Raw genomic sequence first — 16,637 nt, 5'->3', positions numbered from 1 at the left:
ACATTTGGGAAGGAAGAAGCTTAAACTGTCGTTCTTGCAGCAGAAATCCAGTCATGAACCTTCTTGGTAGACCTATAGTTGCCAGGCATGGACTATAAATTACCGTATTTTTTGCAGTATAAGACGCACTTTTTCTTCCCCAAAACTGGGGGGGGAAAGTTAGTGCGTCCTATACGACAAAGGTGTGATAAAATAACTAAAATAATATACTCACCCGATACCCGATCCTGCGTGTGTCTCTGGCTGCAGCAGCGTCTGTCTCCTCTTCTCTCTGACAGCAGCATGTGTCTTCTACTGTCTGTAAAGCAGAGCGAAAGAAGCCGGCACAGCGCCACCTGCTGTTCCCTGTCCTAACTGCCGTACAGTGGAAAAAAAGCACAGAGTGATCAGAAGGGGAGTTTGAATGACACAGAGTGATCAGAAAGGGAATTTGAAAGGCATAGAGTGATCAGAACGGGAATTTGAATGGCACATGAGTGATCAGAAGGGGAATACCGGTATGAATGGCACATGAGTGATCAGAAGGGGAATAATCTTTCAGAATCTTTTTTTTCTAGATTTTCCTCCTTTATAATTGGGTGCGTCTTATATTCCGGAGCGTCTTATAGGGCGAAAAATACGGTAATGTCTTTCTTAATATCATATCAATGTTTCAGAAAGGAGTATTTGTTAAGAAAATTTTCAATACAGACATACTAATAGTTTATCACAGGCTCTGTTCAAACAAGTGAAAAATGTCAAACACATTTTGGTTGCTGATCTGGAAAACTGAAATATATTTTATACTAAGTAAATGTCATCAAACTGTTTCTCTCAAGCAGAGCCAGAGGAGTGGGTATATGAACAAATGACTAAAGATCATTGGTTCTTATCTGTGTCTTACCCAGTATGGAAGTACAAACAGAACATACTATTATATTGTCATGGTATTTTAGCATTATGGGTGCTAAACATCACATTTTCCCCCAATTTTATAACTGGATTGTCTACAAAATGCAAGCAGCTACTTTATAACCAAAATGAAACGGAGAGGCTTTGCAGTGGCCATACTTTACCATTTCATCCCTTCAATCTATTTTTAAAAATCTGGATTGTAGTAACCAAGCACAGCATAATAATGTAAATTATACCCTAAAGATTAAAATATGCTATACATAAATTCTATGCAATTCCACTGACAACCACAAAGAACATTATGTAATATGATTTTACTGTTCTGCATAATGTTACCATCTGCTGAGAGCAAACAAAACAGCTCCACATTATCCAGTAATCATTTAACATGGCGTCATATGGCTTTAACCAAAATGTGTGAGGAATTATACTTAGCTCAATCTATGTTACTAAAATATGGAGTACTATGTCATGTAGCCAGTTTCAGGCGCAGCTCTCATGGACACCATTCCTATTTTGTTTATTAACCATATTAACAGCAGATACAAAAAGGCAGCTTGATTCTGAAGATTATTTATAAGCTGTTGATAACTCTTAAATAATTGTAAAAAGCTACACCATGCACTCATCTACCGTCAGTACTGAATAGATCAGAAAGGTGGCATGGAAACATAGAATAATTTGCTGTATGTCTTATTGAAACCCAAGCAAATATTGGAACTACTCTACTGCATATCTTCTTTTGGTGACCGATCTTCCCAGTCTAGGGAAGGGCGCCTATAATGTCTGGGAAATATTGTATAGGGATTAGCAAGATCATTTCCAGTCCAAGCACCTGACATCCCATGGATCAACCCTTGTCATTGTAGAGATGGCTGTGGTGGTGACAAAGAAGTCCATGGACACTGTCCTATTCCTACACACAGCTGCCTAATGTTTTTTCTCCAAATGTTTTGTGAATGATTTCTGAGCAAGAAACTCTTTGAATGGTTGATAAATGCATTTGTGCATTGTTACCAACCGTGTCCTTCAAAATTCCACCACTACAACAAATGAAACTCTCCAATTCCAAGTTTAATCTGTTCTTCCAAACCTGGATCTATACCAACCACAGAAATGTACCCAACTCATAAAAAAGGGCTAAGAATTAGGACAAATGTATATTAGGAAAATCAATTCAATCAAATCCACAGGTTATAAAGTTGCTTCCGACACAAATGAGCTTCATCCATTTGGAAATGATACTACAGGGGATAACTACAAATAAGGGTTAGGAGTACCGGCCTTCTGATTTAGAAAGCTGGGCTGATTTAAAGTAGTAGGGAATAAATCAGGCAGTATTCTATAGTAACCAATTGTGTTTTATCTTTCATTCTACATCTTATACTAAGCATATCCAAGACTGGTTGGTTCGGTAGCCCCATAACTCTGCAGTGACATTTTCAGCTCAGTGTTACAAAATAATGAATATGTCTTCAGATGAACTTAAACCATAATAATATGTACAAATCAAACTCAATGGATGGAGACAAAAACTCTCCAAGAGTCACAATCACTACAATTAGCCAATGTGCAAAGCTGAATTTTTATTTAAAGTCTTGTTAGGTCCAAGTTTGTCTTAAATCATATAAGTTTAATGTAATACATATATTTCTTAAATACATATAATACTGATTTCTTAAGACGAGATTGAAGCCACCTCGTTTACACAGAATAACAGCGTTATTAACAATAGAGAATAAACAGATATGGCAAATCATAATTGACATTGACACAAGCAATAATTGCCATTTTGGTTAACAGAAGTCTAACTAATTGCCAACACTAAAGAAAAAAAACAAAACAATTTTGTATTTAAGAAAGGCACCCCAAGGTAAATCATTGTGTAAATGATATCTGTCAGAACTTTCTGTGTCTTAATAAGAATGATCAGTGCTGGATAGCGTTCTGTTATTTGACATGTTACATGTTGGGCAAACCTTTTTTCAAACCATTCACTCACAGTAACATCTCACATGATGGAAATAGAGCCAAGTTAAAATAGGATTTAAAATAATAAGTTAAAATAGTAAAAAATAAAGAATGTTACAAAATGAAGGTTTGAGAAATGACACTAGAAGAAAATAAAAGGTTGGCAGTTCATATGCTATAAAAATAACAAAAATAACTAAATCTGAGCTATTGATGCAAGAGACAGGTGCCATGGAATCAGTGAGGCAATGAGGATGCAGATTTCATAACTGTGATTTGATGCTTAGATTTACCCTCTCCACGGTTCCACTTATTTCCTGGAGTTATGGACGTCACTCTCCATTTGCTAAAGTCCTGCAAAGAGGGGCCACAATGGCCAGAAAAAAAACGCTATTTTGGATAAACTGTGCTATGTTTGACTGATCAAATGTTGCTGGTGAATCTTAACCAGATTCTGTGGGTTTCTGCGTTTCTACCTAATTTGAATGAAAGAGGCTAAACTGGGATCAATACCACCCATCTGTTAGGATTCACCAGCAACATTTGCACAGTCAAACATGGCAGTTATTTGATTTTAATGTCCGACTTACAGTAGTATTATGGATCTTTGGGGTCAATGACATTTTACATTACCAGAAAAGGGAGGATATGGGGGAGTTTGATATTGTGATGCAATTCCCAAACATACTGCAAGCCTATAAAAAGAAAAATGGTAAAGGGACCATAGAAACAAACAGTGACAGTCAATTAGATTTAATCTTTAACTCTCCTGAGTAAATAATGTATTTGATTGGTCACTGTGGTTGACGACTTCAATTTTGTCCTGCAGCCAGGTCAGATCTTGCAGCTCTAGTTCTTGATGGAGGAATACTTTTGCAAATATAAATTGTCATCCAGCACTTTTCAGTAACCACCCGGCTGTTTGGGTGGTTACTGAAGAATTGGGTCACAATACAGGGGTTGCCACCCAAGTACATCTAAGCAGAGGTCTCCCCGAAGCTGTCACACATTCCCAGCATTTAGCTACACTTTAGGGAGATATAAAAGGCACAGATTAACACCACTATTTATTTACAAGTATTTAATAAGAGGCATTTATTGTAGCCTTTAGACAGGCAGCATCAAGACTTGGGGCCAATCAAATGTACTGCAAGCAAATATGCTGAAACGGAGTATGCTGTTAGGTGGACTGAGCAAAGTACCACTTCTACAGTCTATAACTATTTGTATATTTAACGGTTTGTCTGCAACACTTGTCATGTTTCCCCCCACAGCCTTGGCCTTTCAAACTCTTACTGTGACAACCCAGTAAATGGGATCTTGACTTAATATGCACGTGATTATTGTAAACTGGGGGAGCAAGAGACTAAAGCTACGTACACGTCAGATGATTCTTGTCTGATAATTGTCTCAGGGCTAGTATCGGATGAGAATCTGGAGCGTGTGTATAGCTCTTCTGACATTGGGCGGATCCATGAACAACAAACGATCAAAAAACAAGTGAAGGGGGGAGAGCACAGCGGGGTGCCATTCCACTGTTCTCTCCATTCCCTCTCCATACAGCAGAACAGCACTGTATGTACAGCACTTGTTAAGTCTTTTGTCGTTGGAAAGGATTGTGAAAGGGACTTTTCAACAACAATTATTGAACATGTGTACACAGCCATCAGCATCAGAATCAGCAATTTCTAAATAGAGCAGAATTTATTTAATGCTTGTAAATAAAAATGTACACAGCTTGGCCTGTCCAGGGCTGCCAGAGCTTTCCCATCCACAACACTGTTAGTCTGCTTTAAAGCCCACAACAGGAGCTGTGTGACGTCAGATAATATGAGCTGTTCTGTCTCTGATATATTTGTAGAATTTCAAAGCAGGCTGGAAGTGCCATGGAATGGGAAAGGCATGTGGCCTTGAGCAGGCCATTAAAAATTGATTTAATAGCTCCATACTAGCTAGATTCTATGTAATGGATATTGAAATATGATGGATGGTTTTGATTTGAACGAGAGAGTTTGAAATGTATATTGTGTCACATGCAAACCAAAAGGCCTGTTTTTACCATGAAACATGTATTTTTTTTCCTAGGAAAGCTGAATTTGGTCTGCCTAATCCAGGGGTCAGCAACCTGCGGCTCTTCAGCCTCCTTGTTGTGGCTCCCTTCGGCTGCCACGGGGAGATCTCTGATGGGGGATCCCCTTCCTCCCAAGACACTGCGGAGGAGGGGGATTCCCTATCCGGTGTTCTAATGAAAAAAATCTACCAGTGAAATAAATCTACCACGGGGCGTGTACAAATGGGTGTGTACAATGACATCCCCCACCTTTGAACCCCAATTCCTCTGGAACAGGAAGGGGGTACAGGTGAACAAAATTAGAGGTGCAAGTGGGGGACACCTGTGGCTAACACCTCCTAAAAACTCCACCCATCAAAAACCCCCTACCCTGTTACACATTGTTGGAGGCTTCTAGCACCTAAACCCCAATTTATCTGGAAACGGGGGTACAGGTGAAAAAATTTGAGGTGCAAGTACGGGACACACCTGTGGCTAACACCTCCTAAAAATTCATAAAAACTCTGCCTATCAAAAAAATCTACCCTGTTACACATTGCTGGAAGCATCTAGCACCTGAACCCCAATTTCTCTGGAACGGGGGGGAGGCGGTACAGGTGACCAAAATAGAGGTGCAAGTGGGGGACACTTATGGCTAACACCACCTACAATTGAATCGCTAAGGCATCGTCAGAAAATAAAGAACTCTGCCCATCAAAATAATCTACCCTGTTACACATTGCTGGAAGCTTCTAGCACCTGAACCCCAATTACTCAAGATTGGGGGGTACAGGTGAACAAAATTAAAGCTGCAAATGAGGGACAGCTGTGGCTAACAGCCCTTAAAATTTTACCGCTAAGGCATCGTCAGAACATAAAGAACTCTAACATAACAGACATAACAGGATGATACATTAGAAGCTGGAGGCTTCTAGGGGCATAGTTCAGTGTTTCATTTATTTCAAAGTAGGCCTACACATGCACACTTGTTGTAACAGGTAAAATTAAAAAAAATTAAAACTTTTAAAAGTTTATAAACTGTGTTATGTTTTGCGGCTCCAGACTATTTTTCTTTAGTGGAAGAGGAGGCAAAATGGCTCTTTTGATAGTAAAGGCTGCTGACCCCTGGCCTAATCCAAACATTTTAGTAAACCTAAAAAGGTAAAAAGAAAACAAATTGATCTAGACATAAATCTGTTATTCACAGAAAGAACGGTGATATCACACCATTTGAATTTTTTGGAAGGACCTGGACAAACAATTTACTTCTTCCAAATAGGATATTTGACCGTCCAGGGGAGAGATGTTCTTGCCTTCTGTGCAACCTGTGATAACAAGAAAAGAAATAAATGGAGACAGTGGTCCTTACCAAGCAAAGAAACTACAGAAAACAGCAAACTGACAACCCTTTTGTAAATAAAAAATGTTTTGGTTTTGTACTAATCAAAATGACAAGTGTACATAAGAACGAAATCCACCTTCCAGGTAGTATAGGATACATCTACAATGCACCTCAACTATACCAAGAGGGTGTGAATGTCACCCTTTTCAGGGCATTTGGCCGCCTAACTTCCTATACAGGCATTCTTCATGTTTACTAGCAATGTGGAAGAACTGAATGGGGTCCATAATGGAGTTCTCTTGTGTATGTAATTACTGTGTATGTTCCATTTTTATTTTATTCTGAAATTATATTCTACCCTATAGTCACATTTCAGGTTACTGCACTCATATTAGTGACATTCTAGTTGGCCATGTTTTACTATACTTTGCAATGGCTCACTGGTCCTAAATGTGAACATCACAAATATGATGATGTCGCTGGGCAGAAAAGACAATATTATGAAGACATTATTAGAGTTTTAGAATTGTGGTGTGCTTAGTGTCACCTTATTTACTTCTGATTGCATTTATTTATTTTGTAGTCTAAGATAGATAAGGAAATAAATATTCCAATCGTCAGCTCACATACCATACACATCATTGAGGTATCTAGTAAAAGCAACTCTAAAAATTAAACAAGCAGAGTTGATAGATTAAAAGCAAGATATTGACAATTATTTATCAGGATCTTTTCGTTTTATTGAACAACAGAAATACAATACAGCAAAGAACAATCTTTTCACCAGCTTTGCACTGCTAGATTAATGTTTTGGTTGAGACAGAAAAATAAGAACTCGTTACACTGTTTTCCTGAACAAATCTGGACCTTTAACCACCAGATCTTCTACTGGCATAGTAGTGACACAATGCATTATGGGTAAAAGTAGGGTTAGTGTACAAAGCTTTATTCCTTTTGGATGCAAACTATGAATATAAAGCTCTTGACAATGACAACAAGCAGCCTACTTATACCATCAGCAATGGCATTTCACATTCATCTATCATGAGAGGTTTGCTATGTTTATTGTGTCACCACAGTCTATTGAAATGCTCTGTACTATTCACCAAGTGATGTCATATGTAAATATTCTTATTTAAAATAATGATATTTCTACTTCTGATGGGAAAATTGCATCCACCAACTATACAAGGCAATGTGGCCTATAAGCATGATGTGCCTATGGGCTGGTCCAGACCAGAATTGCGCACGCATTGCGGCTGGCACCTTGGCAGCCACCCGAATACTAGAACATTTGACAATACTAGTACCACTCACTGCCGCCCCCTATGGGGGAAGGGGGGCACAGGAAACACTACCATGTAGCATCTAAATAGGCAGGAGTTCTTGGGGCGAGGAAGCAGTAAACGCATTGCAACCTCATTGTAGGTGTGAACCAAGCCTTACAGTGAATATGCTCTTGCTGGAGTTCTAATTGTGGTCTCGCCTTTACTTTAAAAACCATTCTAATTTTATTTTACTGGCTGCTGGTGGTAAGAGGAAAACAGCATATTACTAGCTGTACACAGAAAATAAAAAACTACTGCAGGAAAGCAGTGCACATAACGTGCAATATCTGTTCACTGATGTAAAACATACTCAGATCAACTGGTGTTTATGTCAATACTAGGTAGGCAGAACAAAAAAAAAAAAAAAAAAAAAACAATTTCTTGAACATGGTGCAAGAATAATACTGGTCCAACAAGTGATAATCACAAGGCAAGAATATTATAAGCATTTTACCAAATCGTTAAAAAAATTAATTGGAACAAAATAAAAATAAAACATACGAAACATTCACATCTAGAACAATATAAAAGTGTAGATTTGTTCTTTGTTCTCCTTATGTGATATTATATTGATATTTGATAGGAAAATAAAATACATAGAATTCTTTCATCAGTATGCATTATTTGCAAATCTTACAAAAAGGACTAGACGTGTTAGGCATTTACAATTTCTATGCCGTTTTGTGTTAAAATTGATATCAGCTATACATTATATTACAGTATTAACAATGAACATCTGCTTTTTGTTCTACCCATTGGGTAGGATATGTGCATAAAATTCAAGTTATATACAGCTTCTTTAAAAATATTTTTTAAAAATCCAATAAGACATATGAGACACTAAACTGAAAAAAAAGCACCTTACACAAGAGGCACAGCGAATGTGGAGGTGAATAAGAAGACATCTTTTACAATGAGGATCCATAATAATACGCTAGCAAGAATTCACATAAAATACTACAGGAGGTGCTACCCCATCCAATGAATCATAATACGGCCACCATTTTTCTATGAAAAGTCAGATTTGGCTGGTCTGGCCAATACCTCCTCCTTCGCTTTCCTCCTAAATTTCTACGTAATGGCAACATTTTTGTCCATAAAACACATTGCAAGACTGGAAATGAATGTGCTATCAATGCCGAATCCAGCACACATTACCACACTTAATAATCTAATACGTCCACATTGGCAGCAAAAGCAGCATTGAATTAGCAAACAACAAACTTGGAGCAAATATGATTTTCTTTTTTCTTTCACGTTTAAAATGTGTTACTGTAAAACTACTATGACAATCATTTTAAAAAGTAGTCTAGTGACTACATAGTTCTTCTCTTCTATATACAACAATTATTTTACATTTAGCCATAGTCCATTTTCTAGGTAAATATATATTTTGTAAAAAGAAAGTCATTTGTGTGCAGTTCTACTGACTTGTGGCACAGATCTGCTTCATTATCACAGTTTAATGGCTTATTGTATCATGGTTAACAGATTAAAAAAAAAAAGGAATGGGAAGTGAAATATTATGATTGGAAAATGACAAATATTTACACTGTAGGCCCCAAACGCAAGATCATTAAATCTCTAACCTCTGTTGTCTTGAAATCACAAATACAATATTAATGGGTTTCCAAACTGAATACAAGTAAGCCCCTGCTTCAGATCATACGTAAGAAGGCCATTGTGGGCACAGCTGCAAGAGGGGCAGACCACCCTATGTGTGACATTTAATTGGTAATTTCAAATAAGGTTAACTGGGGTGTAGCACTGGGAGTCTTTCACAAAATGTAATTGTATCCAGATATAAAGTGTGTTCTGTGGTGTAATAGTATATAGTGAATAAAGCACATAGAAGATGATAAAACATTAAAAAATATTTATATTTTATGAAAAGGTCAGCTCAAATAATCAAACATCATTCCTTATTTATTCACTAAGGGTCTGGAAGAGTTCCAGAGGTTCAATTCAATGGCTAGTCTTGTAATTAGTACCAATAGAGCTCATGTAATAGTAACCCACAGAACATGTAATGGTTATTAGTTCAGGATGATCCTGACCAACTCAATTCACAAAGTTAAAATACCAGGATAAAGATCCTAATTTTAAAAAACAGTGATAATTATTTTTAGCTGAATCCAATGAAATTTGAACATTATAGGTACATGATTAAAGTTTGGCGAGTTTGAGCGAACAGTACTGCTGCTGGAAATAACTGCCAGGATCTCCTCTAGTATGAAAGGTGCAGAAAGTGCTAAAACCAAGCTACATAAAAAAAAATACTATTACACATATTTCTATAATCACAGCACAGTATTTCATGTGGCCTTAGTGTGCTGCTGGGTCTACTGAAGTATTATTAAAAAAATGTAGACACCTAGAATTCAGTTCAGTGCATTACCCTTGTGTGACCCACATCATGGACATATGAGGAGCAGGAATTCTAATATACACTGTTTTGTGAACAATATGAATGTAAATGAGTTTAGAACTGCTGATCATATGTTATCCAGTAATGGTTACCTAAAACCCATGAAAAATTATTTTCTAATTTGGTGAATCTGGAGAGCCTAGTTAAACCCAAATTCAAATGGGGGCGAGTGAGGGGGTGATTAGTGCAACCACAGAGCATCACCGTTGTTGCATAGGGAAAGTCTATACACCTATATAAGCTGATATTTAAGCAACTTACACTAGGTTGTTTCTATTGCTCCTAATAGGTAATTCTAGTAAGTTTAGAGGAGGAGGGGTATTTGCTGCTGGGTAGGCGGTGGATTAAAGTGAACCTTGCAGGTTTGTTGTTAAATAATACTAAAGACAGATATAAATATTCCACTTAATACATTTTTGTAGCATTAAAAATAAATGTACTCTGAGTGCAGTTAGTATAAGGTACTTGCATCTGCCTTTATATTAGCTTTCTGAACTCCCTGTACAGCAACACTCTTGGAGAGGAAAGGCCAGTGCTTTGAGACATACAGCATCTACTGTATTTCATTGTACTGTTAACCTAAAGGGTACAGCCCATCCAGTCTGTTGCTTTGTGTGGTGTTACATGGATCACAAAACTGGCCGAATGTAATAAATCTTTTTCTTCTTCTCTCTTTACATAATTATCCCTATAGCTTAGTTACAAAAATAATATTGTCTAGAAATTGATCTAATAGCCCCAGCAAACAATAGCATGTGACAAAAGTCCTCAAACTGAAATTCATACAAATTTATTTCATTTATCTATCTTCTGATCTAGTTCACGTCACATCATTACAATATTACATGGATATATTAGTTGCCTTGTTAATATTAAAGCAAAAGTACAATCACTTGGACTATATTCACAATGATAGTCTTGTATGCCGCGCCTTAGCAAACCAGAACACATAAGCATTGCTTGCACAAATTAAAATTTTTAGAATTGATTGGTGAACCATTGTTGAGCTCCTGTTTGTTACTTGAACACCCCATCCTTCCGTACCAAAGTGTTAAAGCACATCCAGTGCAGAATGCCAATCGACCTGAATTAAGAATACATCAGGTTTAGCGGACGGTGCCAATACAAGTGATAAGCATGGCTTCGATTTACCCAAGGGAGTGACAAGAAAAAGTGGAGGATCTTCCATGATACTGCATGAAGAGATCAGAAACAGGGGGCCAAATGACATTTTTTATGTATATACATTTAAAGCCGAATCCAGCAATATTTAAAAGCCACAAACTAATGCTAGCATAGATGTATGTACATGGATTTTACTTTTTATCAGTCTCTTCCAGCACCATGTACAGTAGAGATTAGAACAAAAGAGGAAACAAAACAGGAGAATGAGGCAATCAGTTGTGCTACAATGCTTATGTGCCAACAAGAGGTAAGCTGAGAAAAGGAGTAAGCTCACTGATAGAGGGGATAACCTAAAGTTTTGTGTTATACCTAACTACTGCAGAGAAAAGTGAGGTCTCCTGCTCCGCCAGACAGCTGTACACATTTCAGGAACAGATGAAGAAAAATGCACATCCTTTAGCAGGTAAAGGCAGCTTACACTTATGTATTTCATTATATTTAGGCTTTTGCCTTGAGTGCATCTTTATGGATAGAGGTCATACCACTTTGCTAATGGACATTTGTTTTCTTCAGGTGGATTTTGCATTTCTGTACAAGTCTATGGGAATGCAGAACCTGCTTTAGGCAGGTCAAATGTACTTTTCAATAGCTTCTGAATGACCATAGAGGCTCTAAAACTGATGGTTTGGATGATTCCATTAACACAAGCCCAACGTCTATCACAGGCCAATAGACTGACTACTTCAAATAATTTCAGGTAAATTTTTTTTTGTTTTTTCATAACATAGTTTGCATTATAAGTGTGCTTAGCCCACCAAGTCATTTAACACTGATATCTGTACAGTCTGTACATAGCCTGGCTCAGAGTCATAAAGGAATCTGCTCAAAGAACAAGTTACAATAATAGCAGCTGGTTTACCGGCCCAAAGACACCAAAGATATCGTTGTGCCCTATCTTTCTAATAAGGTTGTTAGAAAATTATTTAACAATATCTTTCCTGGCATCCTTTTATACAGACGCACACTGCCTGCAGGTAAAATTGTATCCTGTGGCATGTTAAACAAACAAGACTTGAATTATTTACCTTGTTTTACTTTTTTTTTTTAATAAAAATGCTAAATCTATAAAATGAAAAGCAGACAGATTGTGTTAAGCTATTAACTAATGTGAGAAACGTTAAAAAAGGCGATAACATCCTGATGAAGTAAATTAATATCCATACTACAAATGGAAAAACAATGCTCTTTATGTTTCTCTTCTATATTACACGAATGGATACAATAAGAAATACAAATACTGATTGTGGATGAGAAAATTCTAAAAATTGTGAGGAATACCAAGTGCTGCTATATCCTGGTGTGCTGCTATATTCTATCTGTGCACTATCCAAAAGTGTCATGGACTTTATAGGCCATCTGCTACCCATACACTATGAATATTTTTAAACGATTAGATGATCAATTTGATAATAATGTCAAATCAATCAATCAATGAAGTATCAATCCATTGTATTTTGCAATCATTATTTCGGTTGAATGGCAATTAAAAATCGGTAAGGAATGAAATTTTTTTTACGTTGGATGGTTCACCAGTGTATTGAACTTGAGACCACCTTGACGATTGATATTTTATTTACATATCACATTAGAAATTATTGTAGTTGAGATCAATTATTGAACATGTGGAAGGTATATAAAATGCTGTAGCCAATCGCAAGGATCATTTTAAACTGATCATTCTATCGTTTGAAAATTAGATTGAGAGAATATCAAATAGTGCTGTATAAATGTTGCTAAAGTTTTTACTAGATTTATCCACAACTTTCTGTGCTAAAAAGCAACTTCTGTCAATCATCTGCCATAAGTCCAAGTGTTAGCAAGTGTTCTCAGAGGAAAACTAAACCAAATAACTACAATGAGATAGCTTGTGTGTAATGTCCAGACAGCTATGATCAACACAGGAAAAAAAAGCATGCTGCCCTGACTACAAATAGCATTTATCCGAAACAAGCAGAGGTGATGATTTCTGGTCCACTTGAACATTCTAAAACAAAACATTCCTGACTTTGTTATGCACCCAGTTCCCTCAGTATATTGAGGTATGTTCATTACACATTTCACATTAGTTGTCCCACAATGGAAATGCCAATTTCATGTTGACCAACCCTTTAATCCACATGCTATGGGGATAAAATGCATACTAGCCTTCTTTAAGTTCTGTTAAAGACGAGTAGCATGATATATCTGCCACATTAGATGTCTTGATTAGGGTCACCTTGAAGTCTCGTATATAATGTTAAATAAATGAAAATCCCAAAATGGAATGCGGCACAACCTTTTAATACTTGATAATACCAGGAGCCCAGGTGCAATAATATAGTGGAATATTAAGTTAGTAGATTTCAGCCTGAAGAAAGTGGTTATCTATTTCCGCTTTAGGCATGCTTTTAAATAAGCCACTTAGACTATTAAAACTAAAGAGCACAATAGTGTTCTCATCCATAAACACCAGTCACAGATCAGCTTTTAGCAGTTTAGACATATGAAAGCTGTGTGGATGTGGCCACATCCTTTGGGTGACTTTTTCGGTATTCTCTACAGTGTTATTAAAGGAGAATGCCATTGGAGAGCGGAAAGCTGAGTGTGATATGTCATTACTTATCTTTGCACTCCCATATACCATACAGGACCATGTATTTTCTTTATCTAGGTGAACGAGTCCTCTGGACCTCCTCTGGATTATTTTTACAGCAAGAAAACCTATATGCTAATATGAATACCAAAAGTGCTGTGAACATGGTTTAACAATGAATGAAGGGCATGGAAGTCATTCATATTTACACACACTCAATTCAATCTGCTGGTGACTGCAAGTTTTCAGAAGCACCAGTTAAGTCCCTTTGTATACTGTAGATAACCACAATTAGTAAAAAACAACAAACAATGAATGGTGTCCCCTTTTTTTTTTTGAGGGGGGTCATCTCAAATGTTAGGAATCTTAAGCTCACAACAGGGAATACTGCAAGTACAGAGTAACCTAACACATTTCCCTCATGAAGGATAATTCAAACAGATAGTGCAACTTTTTTTCTCTAAGAGCTAGATTCACTAAAGATTTGTAAATTGAATGATAAATGCACTTTAACATAAATACTGATTAACATTTGAATAAAGATAATAAACAGTTAAAGGAAAAAACATGTGCAATGCTGAGTGTAATATGTATATTACCTAAATCAGAGTTTACTATTCTTTTTTATGTGAGTACTGTTTAAAAAACAGAACATTAGGCGCCAATATTAGAAGCTGTTTAGTGCTTGGACTTTGTTGTTACAGAATTAGAATTGGAAGTTCTAGTGCCCACCATACCAGCTTCATTCGTTCCTTTTGCTATACTGATGCCAGCAAATGTGAGTATTCGCTCTGACATGTGTTTTTCATAGGAATCTGTTGACAAAAACGGGGAACAATAGGAACAATAGGTTCCCACAATGCAAGGAGGACATCAGGTTCTTTCTCACCATGAATGTCCTTAGAAGTAGGTGTAAACTTTGCTATGGAAGATTTACGTAGAATTTTTAAAGCCCCAGTGAATCCGTCATTAATGGAAAGTTCTAATACAGAGGTCACACAAAAAAAAATCTGCACCAGTATAAAAACTTTGGGAACTAGAAAATCAATAGATGGATTCAGCATGAAAGAATAAAGGCCATATGGATTTCTTTTTACACTTTATAATAAAATAGAGGACGAGGAGTTGCGATTAGAAATAGATTTTCTTAATGCAGTGCTGACTTTTTTTTTAACATATTCTATGTGCACATTGTCTTCCTCTAAAAACATAAACCAAAGCCAACCAGGTGCTACACAGTCATCTTTTTTAGCCACAGCTCATAGCTTCCATGACTGGTACACCTCTGGGGAAGGTCGTAGCTTTTTTTTTTTTTTTTTTTTCCATATTAGGCAGGAACAAACAAAGTGCATCACTATTCTTGTAACAAGACAGGGGCAGTGTGAGGCCAAGACAGTAACAATCTGAAGCTTGGGAAACGTTAAAATTACTTTTTTTAAACATAACATTTGCTTCTTTGCACATAAAAAAGAAAAACTTGTTGGGTATTACCGTTGGAAGGGAATCATTTCATTTAACTTGTATATGAGTTCTGTGTTACTGCAATTTAGTGAATCAAGCCCTAAACAGGTTTAATACCTAGCACATTCAATAATTTCACTCACTCGTTTCATACAATGTACACATAGGCACACACAAATTTGGAATATGATATAGATTTCTATGAAATATTTAGAAACTGCAACTACACGTTCCCTACCACAAACACTGGCCATCTCCCTAAACACCATAGCACTTCTAAGTTAACACTCACTTGTTCTATGTGACTGTAATCAAAGTCAGTACAAAAAATGCTCTGCAAAGTTTAAGTTTTGTGCCAAGATCTTGCAAAATTTAAATAACTGAAATATGATAATATAAAAATGATTCATCCAGAAACAAATTATGAATACAACAGAAAGGACGAGTATATAATTCGATCCATGTGCATGCTTTCTTCTGACTGATATCAGAATATGCATACAATAATATGTGCATTTGGTTTAACTTGTACCACTTGAAGCTCAAACGCATTGGACGCTTGAGTTGCGGAAGTCATGAGACAACCATGATGACCTCACTGTGGAGTAAGTGCAGGTTGGGAGGATTCAAACAAGATTCCCTGGCTTTCTGTCTTTTCCATTGACAGGAACTATTGTGCTCTCTGGATCATTTGCCTGAAATGTAAGTCTACTACTTGTCTGAGAAGAAGAGGTGTTATTCTGCTGGTGGTGGAAATACGATGAACCTGGATAGTGTCCCATAACTTCGCTGTAGGTTGGTGGTGGTCCTTCCATTCGGCCATTACTGCTATGGTTGGTTGCACTGATGCCCGAATTGCTGCTTGGTGGGCACGGACCCCCATTGTACAATGATATATCTATCAAATCACTGTCAAAAATGGTCCTGTTTGGAGGTGCTCTGACAGATTCTCTGTTAAGTTCCATCTGCTGTTCTGGGTCTCGTAACTGCAGAGTACATGGACCCTGGTAGGGTGGAGGCTCTTCTCCATCAGACAGGGAAATAGTAGGTGGAAGGTCAATCTCGTGCTGAATGTATGGATATGTTGGCTGGAAGCGGCTAAAACGATCTCTCTGCATAAAGGAAGGAGTCGTGAATCTGTCTCTGGACCTTGATGTATACATAATCTACAATAAAGCAAGATAATATCAGAAATGTTAAAGAACCTGCTTGTTGTGTTTTTATAAGTAATGTTTTTTTGTCCATATAAAATTATTTGCCCATGCAGTCATTGCATATGTACCCAAAAATTAAATAAGGGAACTTTAATATAAAAGAATAACCACTCTACAGGACCTTCAAACATATACATAGACAGAGTTTTCAACAACTGAAATGGTAGTAAATCCCACAGCAATATTGTACCA

The 16,637-nt window shown here is 37.0% G+C and overlaps 1 protein-coding gene across 5 annotated transcripts in view; it reads right to left on the bottom strand.

Annotated features, from left to right (window-relative positions):
- Positions 1-2,465: 2,465 nt before the first annotated feature.
- Positions 2,466-16,637, bottom strand: part of LDLRAD4 (low density lipoprotein receptor class A domain containing 4) — a 164,840-nt gene continuing 150,668 nt past the window's right edge. For all 5 annotated transcript variants that reach the window (XM_072411483.1, XM_072411482.1, XM_072411484.1 and 2 more), the window contains one exon: positions 2,466-16,397. In XM_072411483.1, the coding sequence (XP_072267584.1) occupies positions 15,858-16,397 (540 nt within the window). In that variant the 3' untranslated portion in view covers positions 2,466-15,857. The remainder of the gene's footprint in view (positions 16,398-16,637) is intronic.

Source organism: Pyxicephalus adspersus, chromosome 5 (genome assembly GCF_032062135.1).
Source record: "Pyxicephalus adspersus chromosome 5, UCB_Pads_2.0, whole genome shotgun sequence".
In the NCBI taxonomy this organism is placed as follows: Eukaryota; Metazoa; Chordata; class Amphibia; order Anura; family Pyxicephalidae; genus Pyxicephalus; species Pyxicephalus adspersus.
This window is presented reverse-complemented; position numbering and strand designations above follow the sequence as displayed.